General features: G+C 45.3%; 1 protein-coding gene across 1 annotated transcript in view; it reads left to right on the forward strand.

The window, feature by feature from the left end:
* Positions 1 to 369: 369 nt before the first annotated feature.
* Positions 370 to 14135, forward strand: part of Acbd3 (acyl-CoA binding domain containing 3) — a 28045-nt gene continuing 14279 nt past the window's right edge. The window contains exons 1-4 of the mRNA XM_048357534.1: positions 370 to 709; positions 10128 to 10269; positions 11262 to 11402; positions 13103 to 13261. Of these exons, the coding sequence (XP_048213491.1) occupies positions 415 to 709; positions 10128 to 10269; positions 11262 to 11402; positions 13103 to 13261 (737 nt within the window). The 5' untranslated portion in view covers positions 370 to 414. The remainder of the gene's footprint in view (positions 710 to 10127; positions 10270 to 11261; positions 11403 to 13102; positions 13262 to 14135) is intronic.

The raw sequence follows: 14135 nt of genomic DNA on the forward strand, positions 1-14135 counted from the left end.
GCGGGGATGGGAGGGGGCGGGGGGAGGGGGGCAGGGGAAAGGTGTCCCCGGCACAGCGCCTTAGCAGTCACCACAGCATCACACTGAATCACAAGAAGGAGGAAGAGAGAAAACCGGCGTTCGCACTGACTTTCCCCAGCCTGGCAGCGACCCTGGGCCCCAGGGACAAGGGACGCCGCGCCTCGCGAGCCCCCTCGCGGACGCGGGCCCCGAGGGCGCCCGGCCGCCGGAAGCCGGGGGCGTGGCCTGGGCTCGGGGGCGTGGCCTAGGCTCGGGGGCGGAGCTCCGGGCTTCCGTCGCCCTCCCGCGGCCCGGCGGCGGAAGTTCCGGCTTTGGCAAGTGGAGGTCAGAGGTCAGCAGGAAGTCGATACGTGGCCGCCGCCTGTCCCCGCGAAGGAGGCGCCGCAGCCGGAGATGGCGGCCGTGCTGAGCGCGGAGCGGCTCGAGGTGTCGGTAGACGGCCTCACGCTGAGCCCCGACCCCGAGGAGCGGCCCGGCGCGGAGGGCGCCCCGCTGCTGCCGCCCCCGCTGCCGCCGCCCGCGCCCCCCGGAGCCGCTCGGGGCCCGGGCGCCGCGGGGCCGCAGCCCGAGCCCGGGGAGGCGGCGGCGGCGGCGGCCGGGGGCGCGGCGGCGGAGGCGCGGCGGCTGGAGCAGCGCTGGGGCTTCGGCCTGGAGGAGCTGTACGGCCTGGCGCTGCGCTTCTTCAAAGGTGAGCCTCCGCCCCGGCCGCCCCGGCGCGGCCCCGCGCAGCCCCGCGCAGCCCCGGCCCAGCCCCGCGCAGCCCCGGCCCAGCCCCGCGCAGCCCCGGCCCAGCCCGCGCTAGGCCGCGGCTGCCCGGGCGGCGGCGTCCCGGGGCCCCCGCCGCCCGGCCTCTGGGCCACACCCCCTCGGGTCCGGAGCGGCGTCGGGCGTCCCCTCGCCCCTGGACCGGGCTCTGCCGGCCCTGGCTACTCGGGTGCCCTCGAGCCGGGTGGAAGGACGAGCCTTCCCCCAGAGCATCCTTCCTGTCCCGGGGTCCGTGTCCTTTGCTCCTTTCTCCTTCTTTCTCCCGGCATCACCCCCCCCCCCCCACCGATATTTGCCCCTTTCTTATAGTAGGGAGAAATCTTCCCACGGGTCCCGCGCCGGCCTTTTCCCACCCTTTCCTGGGAACCATGACCCGGAATCGGACGTGATCACCTGGCTGTATAGGTGTGGTGGTGGAGGAGGAAGTAAAGATTAAGGTCAACCCCCCCTGCTTGCCAAACTGCGGAGTGTCCACTCGTTCTAGTAACTTCTAGATAGTTATAAAATTTTACCTTGCAAGCCAAAGTACCGGAACAGCTTCTCAAAGTAAGGTTTAAATGTACCCCACCGTGCTGCTAGCATTGTTGTTAAATGTGTGAGAACAAGATTGTAGTTCTTTCGCTTGATCAATGGAGGCTCTGTCAGTCATATGATTTTTGTCAGTAGGAAAAACGGATGACTGTTAGGTTCTTAAATATATTTAGGTCTTGAGTCGAAGAGCAGGGAGAGGCATTGGCAAGTGAAACTTCGAAAGTAGTTGCTAGGTTTCCCATGCATTCCTGAACAGCATTTTTGTGACAACTTTCCTGAGATAGTACCTTTCCAAGTACCAGTTTTACCCGCTGAAGTTGAGTACCACAGTGTTGTAATACTTGTTAAAATAGTTCTCTCAAATTAGAGTTAGTTGCGCTAACTAGTAAAAGGCTTGCACGTGTCTTCTAAAACTTTTGTTTTGGGGGGCCAGTCCTGAGCCTTGAACTCAGAGCCTGAGCCCTGTCCCTGGCTTTTTTTGCTCAAGGCTAGCACTCTGCCACTTGAGCCACAGCGCCACTTCTGACCTTTTCTATTTATGTGGTGCTTAGGAATCGAACCCAGGGCTTCATGCATGCTAGGCAAGCACTCTACCGCTAAGCCATATTCCCAGCCCTCTCTGAAACTTGTTCATTCTTACAGTAGTTGCACTTTTTTTTTTTCAATTTAAAAAGCTTACCCTTGAAACCAGGCACCAGTGGCCCACACCTGTAATCCTAGTTACTCAGGAGGCTGAGGTCTGAGGACCACAGTTGGAAGCCACCCTAGGCAGAAAAGTACATGAGACTCTTGTCGCCTATAAACTACTCAGAAATAAGCCAGAAGTGGTGCTGTGGCTCAAGTGGTATAGCGGTAGCCTTCAGCACAAAGAGGCTCTGACAGCACCCAGGCCCTGAATTCAAGCCCCAGAACTGGCCAAAAAATATTTTTATCCTTGAAATACTTCTTGTCATTGTACAGTAACTTAAGCCCTTGCTGTGTACTGATAGCTCACTTGGGAAATTAGTAATGGCTAACGGATCACTTGGCCTTTAGGTCACAAGTTTGAATTTAGAGTTTGCTGTAATGATATGTTACCATTTATACACAGATTTGCTTGTGTCTTTGCAGTTCTTATGATTATATACTCCTTAAAAGTTTATTCTCAACTTGCCAATAATTAAATGCACTAGAGATGGTAACAATAGACTAACTTCTTTTGCCACAAACTAGTAAAGTTAATAAGTAAATGCATAATTTCATCCACTAATCCTGTCTTACTGGAAAATACTAATATTTGCTTTAAAAGATGAAAATACTGTATAATGTGCAGTAAATTTAGCATTGTTCGGAACATCAGGGCCATCTAGATTCTAGTTGCCATGTAAATTCCTAGACAACCCTGTTTGACTCAGCTATAAAGTTTTGTTTTCTTAAAATTGTTACAAATTTAACATACTTTTTAGTGGGTCTCCCCCCGCCCCCAGTCCTGTGGCTTGAACTCAGGGCCTGAGCACTGTCCCTGAGCTTCTTTTAAGCGAGAGCACCGCTTCAGGCTTTTTCTGTTTATCCACATGGTACTGAATCAAACCCAGGGCTTCTTGCATGCTAGATAAGCACTCTACCACTAAGCCACATTCCCAGCCCTTTTTGTACTTTTTGAAGGCAAGAATCCTAAGGGAACCCATCATTTGAGTGTGGGTGTGGGTGGCTAGTTATCAGAAACTTTAGAGAAAATTTTGCATTAGTAGTTATGGTCATTCAGTTCCTAAATTAATCTCTGATAACACCCAACTGCGTAAAAGGAGAAAGAGTTGTTTAGCAATTGAAAGTTTACCTTTGTGCACAGATCATTTTAGTGGTGAGGAGACTAGTAGTATATGAAGCACTGCTTGGAAAATAAAGGAAGGTTGAAAAAGCAGTTGGAAGAATTATAGAAAGTGAGATGAGGGGCTGGGGATATGGCCTAGTGGCAAGAGTGCCTGCCTCGGATACACGAGGCCCTAGGTTCGATTCCCCAGCACCACATATACAGAAAAAAACGGCCAGAAGCGGGGCTGTGGCTCAAGTGGCAGAGTGCTAGCCTTGAGCGGGAAGAAGCCAGGGACAGTGCTCAGGCCCTGAGTCCAAGGCCCAGGACTGGCCAAAAAAAGAAAGTGAGATGAGCCAAGTTTGTTTTTTTTAATGTACCAATTTTTCTAGTGGATCCTTAGCATTTTTTATCAGTATTACAAGGACTAATAGTAGTAGATTACTGTTGTATGCTTGTGCACTTGTGTGTCACAAGAACTAAAGATAGCTGGATGTCAGTGACTCACTCCTGTTATCCTGGCTATCAGGAGGCTGAGATACGAGGATCACAATTCAAAGCCAGTCGGGGAGGAACGTCTGTGAATTTTATCTCCAACTAACCACCAGAAATCCAGAAGTGGCACTGTGGCTCAGAATGGTAGAGTGCTAGCCTTAAGCAAAAGAGCTCAGGGACCGCACCGAGGCCCCAAACTCTATGACTGGCAAGGCTCAAACTCTATGATTGGCAAAAACAAAAGAACAATAACACATTATCATCTATGTGTGAATCTTGAAATGATTCATGTCTAAATACGAATCTTGAAAACATTTTTTTTCCATTGCAAATAGCCTGGACTGGGAAAATGTGGACTCCTGTTTGTTGTTATATCCACATCACAGTGATAGTCATGGGGGCCAGTGTTATGGGGTTGTAGGTCAGTGGTAGAATGCATGCCTCGCTGGCCTTTGGCTCTATCTCCAGCACTAGAAATCAAAGAAAGAAAATAGTGGATGAAAATGCAGGTTGGTATGTGAGCATTTTATTATTTAAACTAGGCATTGTCTTATCATTATTATGGGTCAGACATCTAAGTAGGTTACCGCTATAAATTAATGGTATTCCTTTTTGCCATTAAGGAACTTGGAATCAGAGGAAGAAGTTAAAGACACAGTGATAGCTGCCGTTTAGTTGGAGGTTGAAGGAGTACCAGGTAGAGGGGTCAGATAGAGTGAGAACTGACAAACAGAAGGCTGTTTGATGGAGAGAGCTGAGAATAAGTACAGTTCAGATCCTGAATACTCAAATGCCATTGTACGTAGTTCAGCACTTTTATCAGCAGATGAGGAGGAAGTGCTGAAGGTTTTCCTTTTGTTTTGTTTTGTTTTTGCCAGTCCTAGGGCTTGGACTCGGGGCCTGAGCACTGTCCCTGGCTTCTTTTTGCTCAAGGCTAGCACTCTGCCACTTGAGCCACAGCGCCACTTCTGGCTTTTTCTATATATGTGGTGCTGAGGAATCGAACCCAGGGCTTCATGTATACAAGGCGAGTACTTTACCACGAGGCCATATTCCCAGCCTGTGCTGAAGGTTTTCAAAAGGAGAAATTTCACCTAATTCAATGTTAGCAAGATTTTCTTTGATTTTCATATCTCCTATGATTAAGAACTTCATTCTCCCTACATTCCCCCCCCCCCAAAAAAAAAGTATATATTCTTTATACTTTCTGGATGGAGTTAACTTACCAAGTTGTAATTTGGGCTTCAAGTGGTGGACTTCTTCTTAAAACGTAATTGCCACATCACATTAGGCTAGTTGAGTGAGTGTATTAATTTAAAATCCCAAAGTAATGATTGCTAATAGTTATTGAGCAGATGTTCTTTAGATGTTCCTCTGATGAAAGCTGTGCATTGCTGTGTTTAGTCCTCCCATGTTCTCTTACTTTAGTTTTGTTTTTAGTGGTGCTGGAATTTGAACTCGATGCCTTTAATTTGCTAGACAGATGCTCTACCTCTGAGCCATGCTTCCAGCCCTCCTCTCATGTTCTCTTGGGAAAATGTTATACTTATTCCTTAGCTGAGGAACCTGTCCCGGACCACTCAGTATTTGTAAGAGGAAAGGTTGGTTATAAGTCTCATTCCTGAGACAGTTCTTCCCACAGTTCTTTTAGTGCTACAAGATGGAAGCCAGTGAGGACCATTGCTTTCTGGTGGGATGATGGTGAGGAAAAACATTTACTTTTCCCCCAAAGAGAATGTTCCCATCAGATTATTCAGGAGTTCTGGGGCTTGGGTGTGCTACTCTACGCGGTAGATAATACCTGAGGGGTAGAGCATGCACTTTGTGTATGCAAGATTCTGAGTTCCAGCAATAGCAGCAACACAGTAAATCCTATTGTTGATAAATTCCATTTATACTAATGCAGTATTAGAATTTTGGATTTACCTAATCTAATTGATTTGTTTTGTATGATTTTTATATTGATTTTAGAAATGGGAATTTAATTTTTTTTTAAGTTTAAATTTCATTTATTTATTTTTTGTGCCAGTTCTGGGGCTTTTAAACTCAGGGTCTGGGTGCTGTCCCTTAGCTCTTTTGCTCAAGGCTAGTGGTCTACCCACTTGAGCCACAGCTCTACTTTTGGCTTTTTGGTGGTTAATTGGAGATGTCTCAAGGACTTCCCTGCTGGGCTGGCTTTGAAGAAATGATCCTTAGATCTCAGCCTTCTAAATAGCTAGGATTACAGATTGTTGCTATTATTATTATTATGAAGAATTTCAAACATACACAAAAACAGTCAGGTTTGTGTTAATGAATTCTCTCATGGGCTGAGAATATGGCCTAGTGGTAAAGTGCTTGCCTCCTGTACATGAAGCCCTGGGTTTGATTCCTCAGCACCACATACATTGAAAAAGCCAGAAGTGGTGCTGTGGCTCAAGTGGCAGAGTGCTAGCCTTGAGCAAAAACAAGCCAGGGACAGTGCTCAGGCCCTGAGTCCAAGCCCCAGGACTGGCAAAACAAAAAAAACTCATGCCAGCCTTATCCACTTACCAGATCATCTGTAAATATTTTACTATGTATCTCTAAAAGATGAAAACTTATTTTTAATAAGTGACTATAATCCCATCACACAAAACTTCAAATTTATACTTTTTTAATACCATTAGCTATTCAGTAAGTTGATCATGTTTCTAGTTTCATAACACTTTGTTAATTTTATTTAAGGTTTCAAATAATCTACATATTACTCCTTCCCTCTTTTTTTTTTAACTTTTATTCATTGAAGAATTTGGTGGTTCATTGAAGAATTTGGTTGGTTCTGTAAATTGCATACTAGGAAAGAAGTATATTAAATGATTGAAATTATATGGATAGATGAAATGGTTTTATTTTCTGTTCTTTTTAAATTAGAAGCATTAATAAGAACTTTACAATGTCTTCATTACTGTTTTAAAATGGTGTGCAGCTTCAGTTTATTTATTAGTAGCATGTATATTTAGTATTTGCCTCCTAAACATAAGTAAACTAGCTTCAGATAATTTCAGGTTCAATTGTTATTATGGAACAGCTAATAACTTTTGAGTTTCCCTTTATTAATTGCTTCTACTTAAACATTAAAAAACTTATAAGGGTGAGATACAGAGGAGTTACAGTTACATAAGTCAGGTAATGAGTACTTTTCTTTCTTTTTTTTTTTTTTTGGTCAGTTTGTGGAGCTTGAACTCAGGGCCTATCTGAGGATCACCATTCAAAGGTTCAAAGCCAGCTCAGGCAGGAAAGAGTGCTTGCCTAGCATGCATGAAGCCCTGGGTTTGCTTCCTCAGCACCATATAAACAGAAAAGGCCAGAAGTGGCGCTGTGGCTCAAGCGGCAGAGTGCTAGCCTTGAGCAAAAAGAAGCCAGGGACAGTGCTCAGGCCCTGAGTCCAAGGCCCAGGACTGGCAAGAAATAAAAACAAAAAAAGAGTGAGCCAGGCACCAGTGGCTCATGCGTGTAATCCTGGTTCCTCAGGAGGCTGAGATCTGAGGATTGTGGTTTAAAGTCAGCCTATTTAGAAAGTCTGTGAGACTGTTATCTGATTAACCACCAAAAAACCTGAAGTAGTTTTGGGGCTCAAATGGTGGAGTGCTAACCTTGAACAAGCACACACACACACAAAAGTGTGTTTGGTGAAAAAAGTATATAATATACTTACTGAGGAAATTTTCTGAAAATAAAATTTCTCTCTAAGCCAGTCTTTCTATTACAGTGAGCATTATAATCATCAGTATTTCCTATTTGTTATATCTTTCTTGATAACTTTTTTGGTGCCATTCCTGGGGCTTGAATTCAGGGCATGAGTGCTATCCTTGCACTTCTTTTGCTCAAGGCTAGTGCTCTACCACTTGAGCCGCGCATCATTTCCAGCTTTTTGTTGTTATTGTTAATGGATATGAGTCTCATGGACTTCCATGTCTGGGCTAGCTTCAGATCTCCAGCTTCAGATTTTAGCCTTCTGAGTAGATAGGATTGTATCTGGCCTTCTGCAAGTTGTGATTGTAGGGGTATACCACCAGGTCCCGTCCCCCCCACCCTCACTTCAACAGCCCCCTCCCCCACACTGGGGGTTGGCTTCCAGGCCTTGAGTTCTCACTCACTTTTTCACTTAGAGCAGCTGGCGCTCTGCCACTTGAGCCACGTGCTCACTTCTATCTTTTTCCTGGAGATAAGAGTCTGGGATTTGTCTGCCCAGGCTGGTCTCAAACCACAGTCCTCAGATCTCAACCTCTTGAGTAACTAGGGTTATAGAAAGTGCCTGGCTTAGCTGCCTCTTAATTGGGAGTCTAGCAGCCTGCCAGAGCTAAACATAATGTAAGGAAGGATCTAAGAGTTAGAGTGAATACTAATGACATGCTATTTACCATCTCTGAGCAGCAATAGAACCCTGTTTTATTATGAACAGACATAATGTAAGGAAGGCAAAGGATCTAAGAGTTATAGGTAATACTAATAATATGCTATTTATTGTCTCTAAGCAGCAATAGAACCCTGTTTTACTATGATCAAACCGAGAGCTCACCAGTACAGCCCAGGAGGGTCTTTTAGGTGCGATTTAAATCCAGACCATCTGATTCCAAAGCCCTCTCCAACACATCATCCCTGCCGGGTGCTGGTGGCTCACACCTGTCATCCTAGCTCCTCGGGAGGTTGTGATCTGAGGATTGCCGTTCAAAGACAGCCCAGGCAGGAAAGTCCATGAGACTTTTAACTCCAATTAACCACCAGAAAACCAGAAGTGGCGCTGTGGCTCAAAGTGGTAGAGCACTAGACTGGAGCTGCAGAATTCATGGATAGCACCCAGGCCCAGAGTTCAAGCCCCGTGAACACCAAAAAAAAGCTGTTTTCCAAAAACAACTTTAAAAAGTATTTGTAGATATTGCTATGGAGTGCTTGTATCTAATTTTTGGCAGCCTAACAGGCCTCGTGGCTTTCCAGGTAGCTCTCTCTGTCCAGTTTGCCTCTGCCCTTCCACCAGGAGGCCCAGGGCAGCCCAGTGTGTGCTGTGTTCTTTGGTCATGGCCCCTGGTGGGCCATGATCTTTAGTGCCCTGGGTGCCACCTGTGCATAGCCAAGAGTGGCTCCACCCACACAGCATAGCTGTCTGTCGCACAGCAGGGGCTGATTATGACGCCTCTCCTCCCAGTGGTTATGGCTGTTCCTACCAGCTCCTCTAGCGATGGCTCACCCCTCCATGAGTTTCCTCCAGCTAGAAACTGGCCTGAGCATGCTCTTAGCAGCCTGGCAGCTGGTTTGTCATCAGCTTTGGGCCACTTCGCAGCAGTCCCAGCTGTTTGTGGGAAGATGACCCTGATCGTCATCTTGGTGGAGGTGCTTAGCTCTGTGGTCTCAACATGTCCTTTGTCAAAGCAGCCTACTAGCCCCCCTTCGTTTCAGAGTGAACAGGCAGCTGCCCCCTCCATAGTGGGTCTTGTAAATGCTCTGTGACCTAGCGCCTCCAGCTGGTCCCTGATGTTCTGTGCAGTGGATATCTGAGCCCTTTCATTTCCTGTCCTGGTCCCTGACCAGTAAGAATACTGGCCTCTGGCTGCCCACCCATCACTATAGAGCATGCATCTGTGTATAAAGATGAATTAGAGTTGTCATTTTTCTTTTCACTTGATGTTTGTTTATAAAAGATTGGATCTGTTCACAAGTCTGTGGAACATCCCGATAGTAACTAAGTAAGCTATACAGTAACTTCATTGTTAAGTTCTCCTTCCTGAGATCGCTGGGGTGGAGCCCTCCTCCTTTGGATTGGGGGCAGAGTGCTGGGCATCAGGCACTGGTACCAAACTGTCTAGTAAAATTCTTGAGTATAAACAAAATGGCTGTTGTATGTTAATTTTTGTCTGTCAAAGGTGTTACTGTTTGTGTGCTTGACTGCAGCTTGACAGATGGGTTTTTCTTTTGTACCTTCCTTCAATTTAAGTAACTTCAACTTAAGTAATTTGTGAAGTTTAAAAAATTGAATTGGGGGGCCCGGAATATGGCCTAGTGGCAAGAGTGCTTGCCTCATACACATGAAGTTCGATTCCTCAGCACCACATATATAGAAAAGGCCAAAAGTGGTGCTGTGGCTCTCAAGAGATATAGAGTGCTAGCCTTGAGCAAAAAGAAGCCAGGGACAGTGCTCAGGCCCTGAGTTCAAGGCCCAGGACTGGCCAAAAAACAAATGAACAACAACAACAAAATTGAATTGAATTGGTTGTAGTGGTACAAGCCTAGAATTTTAGCATTGTGGAGACTGAGTCAGGAGGACTGTAAGTTAGAGGCCAGCTTGAGTTACATAATGAGACCTTATATCACATAAACCCAAAACAAAGCAAAATGAAATTCAGGATAATGGCTTCTGTTTTAGTCTCTGACTAATAAGTTAAGTCTTGCTATGATGATGTCTGTGCTTACTACTGCAGTTTGTGGCATATCTTAGAGCAAAGCTGTAATATGCTACAAATTGTGTATTTTTTCAATATTGATTTTTTTGTTTCATTTCTTTTTCTTACAGAGAAAGATGGCAAAGCCTTTCATCCAACTTATGAAGAAAAACTGAAGCTTGTGGCCCTACATAAACAGGTTCTTTTGGGCCCATATAATCCAGACACTTGTCCCGAGGTTGGATTCTTTGATGTGTTGGGGAATGACAGGAGGTAACTGTTTTGTGGCTTACTGAAGTTCATGAGAATAGTGTTGAGAAAGGGTGCAGTGTGGCTTGGTTAAAATGGAAATAGCTTGTTCCTTGGCTTAGGATAAGAACTGAAACAATTTTGGTTGCAGCTTCTGGAGTCTTCAGATGTTTGTTTTTTGCTTGGAGATGTTTGTAGGTACATACTGAGGGACTTTCTAATTATCTGATGGAACTTAGGCAATATATTTGTCATATTCTATTTGGCTCTTCCTAAGTGATATTAAAACCATTTAAACTATAATATTTTATTTCTTTGTGTAAACATCTAAAGAATTTTAGCAGGAAAGAATACATTGAGTATCTTTTTTAGTTTAAGGCTAAAATAATACAATGTAAGGCAATTAACATGTAGTTATCTTTTTGTCATATGCAAATTTTCAACAGTGTACTTGAGACTCTGATTTTTTTGTTTTTGCCAGTCCTGTGCCTTGGACTCAGGGCCTGAGCACTGTCCCTGGCTTCTTTTTGCTCAAGGCTAGCACTCTACACTTAAGCCACAGCACCACTTCCGGCCTTTTCTGTTTATGTGGTACTGAGTAATCGAATCCAGGGCTTCATGCATGCTAGGCGAGCACTCTACCACTAGGCTATATTCCCAGCCCCTGAAACTTGATTTTTTTTTTTTTTTTGCCAGTCCTGGGCCTTAGACTCAGGGCCTGAGCACTGTCCCTGGCTTCTTTTTGCTCAAGGCTAGCACTCTGCCACTTGAGCCACGGCGCCACTTCTGGCCGTTTTCTATATATGTGGTGCTGGGGAGTCGAACCCAGGGCTTCATGTATACAGGGCAAGCACTCTTGCCACTAGGCCATATTCCCAGCCCTGAAACTTGACTTTTGAGCTTTATCTTTCTAGTTCATTTTAGTTATAATCAAGACTTTTGTATATGGATTTAAGTTAAATCAAGTTGTCATTCTGTGGAGAAGGGGAGGTAACTTTTCTTATTTTTCTTTACAGGAGAGAATGGGCAGCTCTGGGAAACTTGTCCAAAGAGGATGCCATGGTAGAGTTTGTCAAGCTCTTAAATACGTGTTGCCATCTGTTTTCAACATATGTTACATCCCACAAAATAGAGAAGGAAGAGCAAGAAAAAAAAAGGTGACGTTTGAGGGTATGGAGTGTTTTCCCCTGCACATCCACTGTGCTGATGCTATTGCTTTGTTGGAGTCTTATAGACCAGGTAGATTCCACTGTTGTCTTTGTGAATAGAATTACAGTGAACACATTCATCATCTAGAAGTTATATTTGCAACATATTTGACCATCCAAATTTCCTAGATACACAAGGCTAATTTTTACATATTATACTTTAAAAGCAGTTAGCTCTCTATCTTTCTGCATTAACCTGGTTTAAAAAAAAAAAAAAACAGAAGAGAAAGTTGGGGGAAATGATTTGCTAGTCCCGAGGAAGTGGGGTACTTGGTCAAGTTGGCATTCAAGTGTTCTTCCTGGCTGGCGCCTCTGTGTTAATGGTTTCCTTTGAGATCACACTGATGTTGGACTAAGAGTTTCAGTAGTCTGTTCCTGCAAGTACACTGTTTACTGCAGTCTTCAATTATATGACAGAAAGCCTGGCACTAGTGGCTCTCACTTTTTTTTTTTTTTTTTTTTGGCCAGTCCTGGGCCGTGGACTCAGGGCCTGAGCCCTGGCTTCTTCCCACTCAAGGCTAGCACTCTGCCACTTGAGCCACAGCGCAACTTCTGGCCGTTTTCTGTATATGTGGTGCTGGGGAATCGAACCTAGGGCCTCGTGTATCCGAGGCAGGCACTCTTGCCACTAGGCTATATCCCCAGCCTGGCTCTCACTTTTAATCCTAGCTACTCAGAAGGCTGAGATCTGAGGGTTGCGATTCAAAGCCAGCCCAGGCAAGAAAGTCCATGAGAGTCTTATCTCCAGTTAACCACCAGAAAACCAGAAGTGGCGCTGTGGCTCAAATGGTAGAGTGCTACCTTTGAGCTGAAGAGCTCAGGGACAGCACACAGGCCCAGAGTTCAAGCCCCACAACTGACAAAAAAAAAAAACAGTACATTTCTTTTTGACAATGTCACTCACCCCTTCCCTCATTCTCTCCCACTTTTGAGACTCTTATCTCCAATTAACCATCAGAACACAGGAAGTAGAGCTGTGGCTCAAAGTGGTAGAGCACTAGTCTTGAGGAAAAAAAAAACCTCAGGGACAGCACCTATGCCTTGAGTTCAGGCCCCACAACTGACCAAAACGAAACAGTCTGTGACAAAAGAATTTAAAGATCCTGCCACAAGTGGAATTATCATCAGATGAAATAGCCAGGGACAGTGCTCACACCCAGAGTCCAAGCCCGAGGACTGGCCAAAAAAACAAAACAAAAAAAAGAACATTTGTGAAGGTATACATAGATCATGATTTAAGGTAGTATCCTATTGATTGATAACTTTTTTTTTTTTTTTTTGCCAGTCCTGGGCCTTGGACCCAGGGCCTGAGCACTGTCCCTGGCTTCCTTTTGCTCAAGGCTAGCACTCTGCCACTTGAGCCACAGCGCCACTTCTGGCCGTTTTCTATATATGTGGTGCTGGGGAATCGAACCCAGGGCTTCATGTGTAGGAGGCGAGCACTCTTGCCACTAGGCCATATTCCCAGCCTGATTGATAACTTTTATATTGCTGTATAACAATAACTTCCTAACATGTGTATCTTTTACATTTTGATAGAGATTGCCATATTCTTCTCTAAGGATTATTTTCAGTAGGAAATTAAATTTAAGCTATTGAAAGAATAAGACTAACTGTGAAAGGTTCATTCGCTGTTTTTTACCACATAGGAAGGAAGAGGAAGAACGAAGGCGCCGTGAAGAAGAGGAAAAAGAACGTCTTCAAAAGGAGGAAGAGAAACGGAGGCGGGAAGAAGAGGAGAGGCTTAGAAGGGAGGAAGAAGAGAGGCGACGAATAGAAGAAGAGAGGCTTCGGTTGGAGCAGCAAAAGTAAGTTTGTTGTATGGCTTAAAAATGAGAAATAGGGGGGGATGGGGATATAGCCTAGTGGCAAGAGTGCCTGCCTCGGATACACGAGGCCCTAGGTTCGATTCCCCAGCACCACATATACAGAAAACGGCCAGAAGCGGCGCTGTGGCTCAAGTGGCAGAGTGCTAGCCTTGAGCGGGAAGAAGCCAGGGACAGTGCTTAGGCCCTGAGTCCAAGGCCCACGACTGGCCAAAAAAAAAAAAAAAAAATGAGAAATAGGCCAGGAACAGATGGCTCATGCTGGCCATCCTAGCTCAGGAGGCTGAGAACTGGAGGAGTGAGGCTCAGATTCAGCCCAGGCAAACTCCATCTCCAAAATAAGCAACAAAACGAGAAGTCAGGCCAGGTTTGTGATTCAAGTACTAAGAGTGCCAGCTAAGGGGCTTGGAAAAGGTGGCTTAGTGGTAGAGCGCTTGCCTAGCATGCATGAATCCCTGGGTTCGATTCCTTAGTACCACATAAACAGAAAAAGGTGAAGTGCTTCTATGGCTCAAGTGGTAGAGTGCTAGCCTTGAGCACATGAAGCTCAGAGACAGTGCCCAAGCTCTGAATTTAAGCCCTGGGACTGGCCAAAAAAAAAAAAAAAAAAAAGCCAGCTAAGCATGCATGAGAGCATGGGCTTTTTTCCTTGTGCATCTTAAAAAGTGTTCTATGATTTCTATGCCTGGGAAATTAGACTAGTTAGTATCAGCTACTTCATTTTTACCAGTGACTTGTTGTCAAAGAGGAATATATTGGAAATATCTGGACTGGCTTGCAGAACCCAAGGATTAGATGCAGAAACCAAAGGTGCTCAGTTGCTTTGTGTCTCTGGGTCCATATGATCTCTACTCTG

The sequence above is a fragment of the Perognathus longimembris genome, chromosome 11 (genome assembly GCF_023159225.1).
Source record: "Perognathus longimembris pacificus isolate PPM17 chromosome 11, ASM2315922v1, whole genome shotgun sequence".
Lineage (NCBI taxonomy): Eukaryota > Metazoa > Chordata > Mammalia > Rodentia > Heteromyidae > Perognathus > Perognathus longimembris.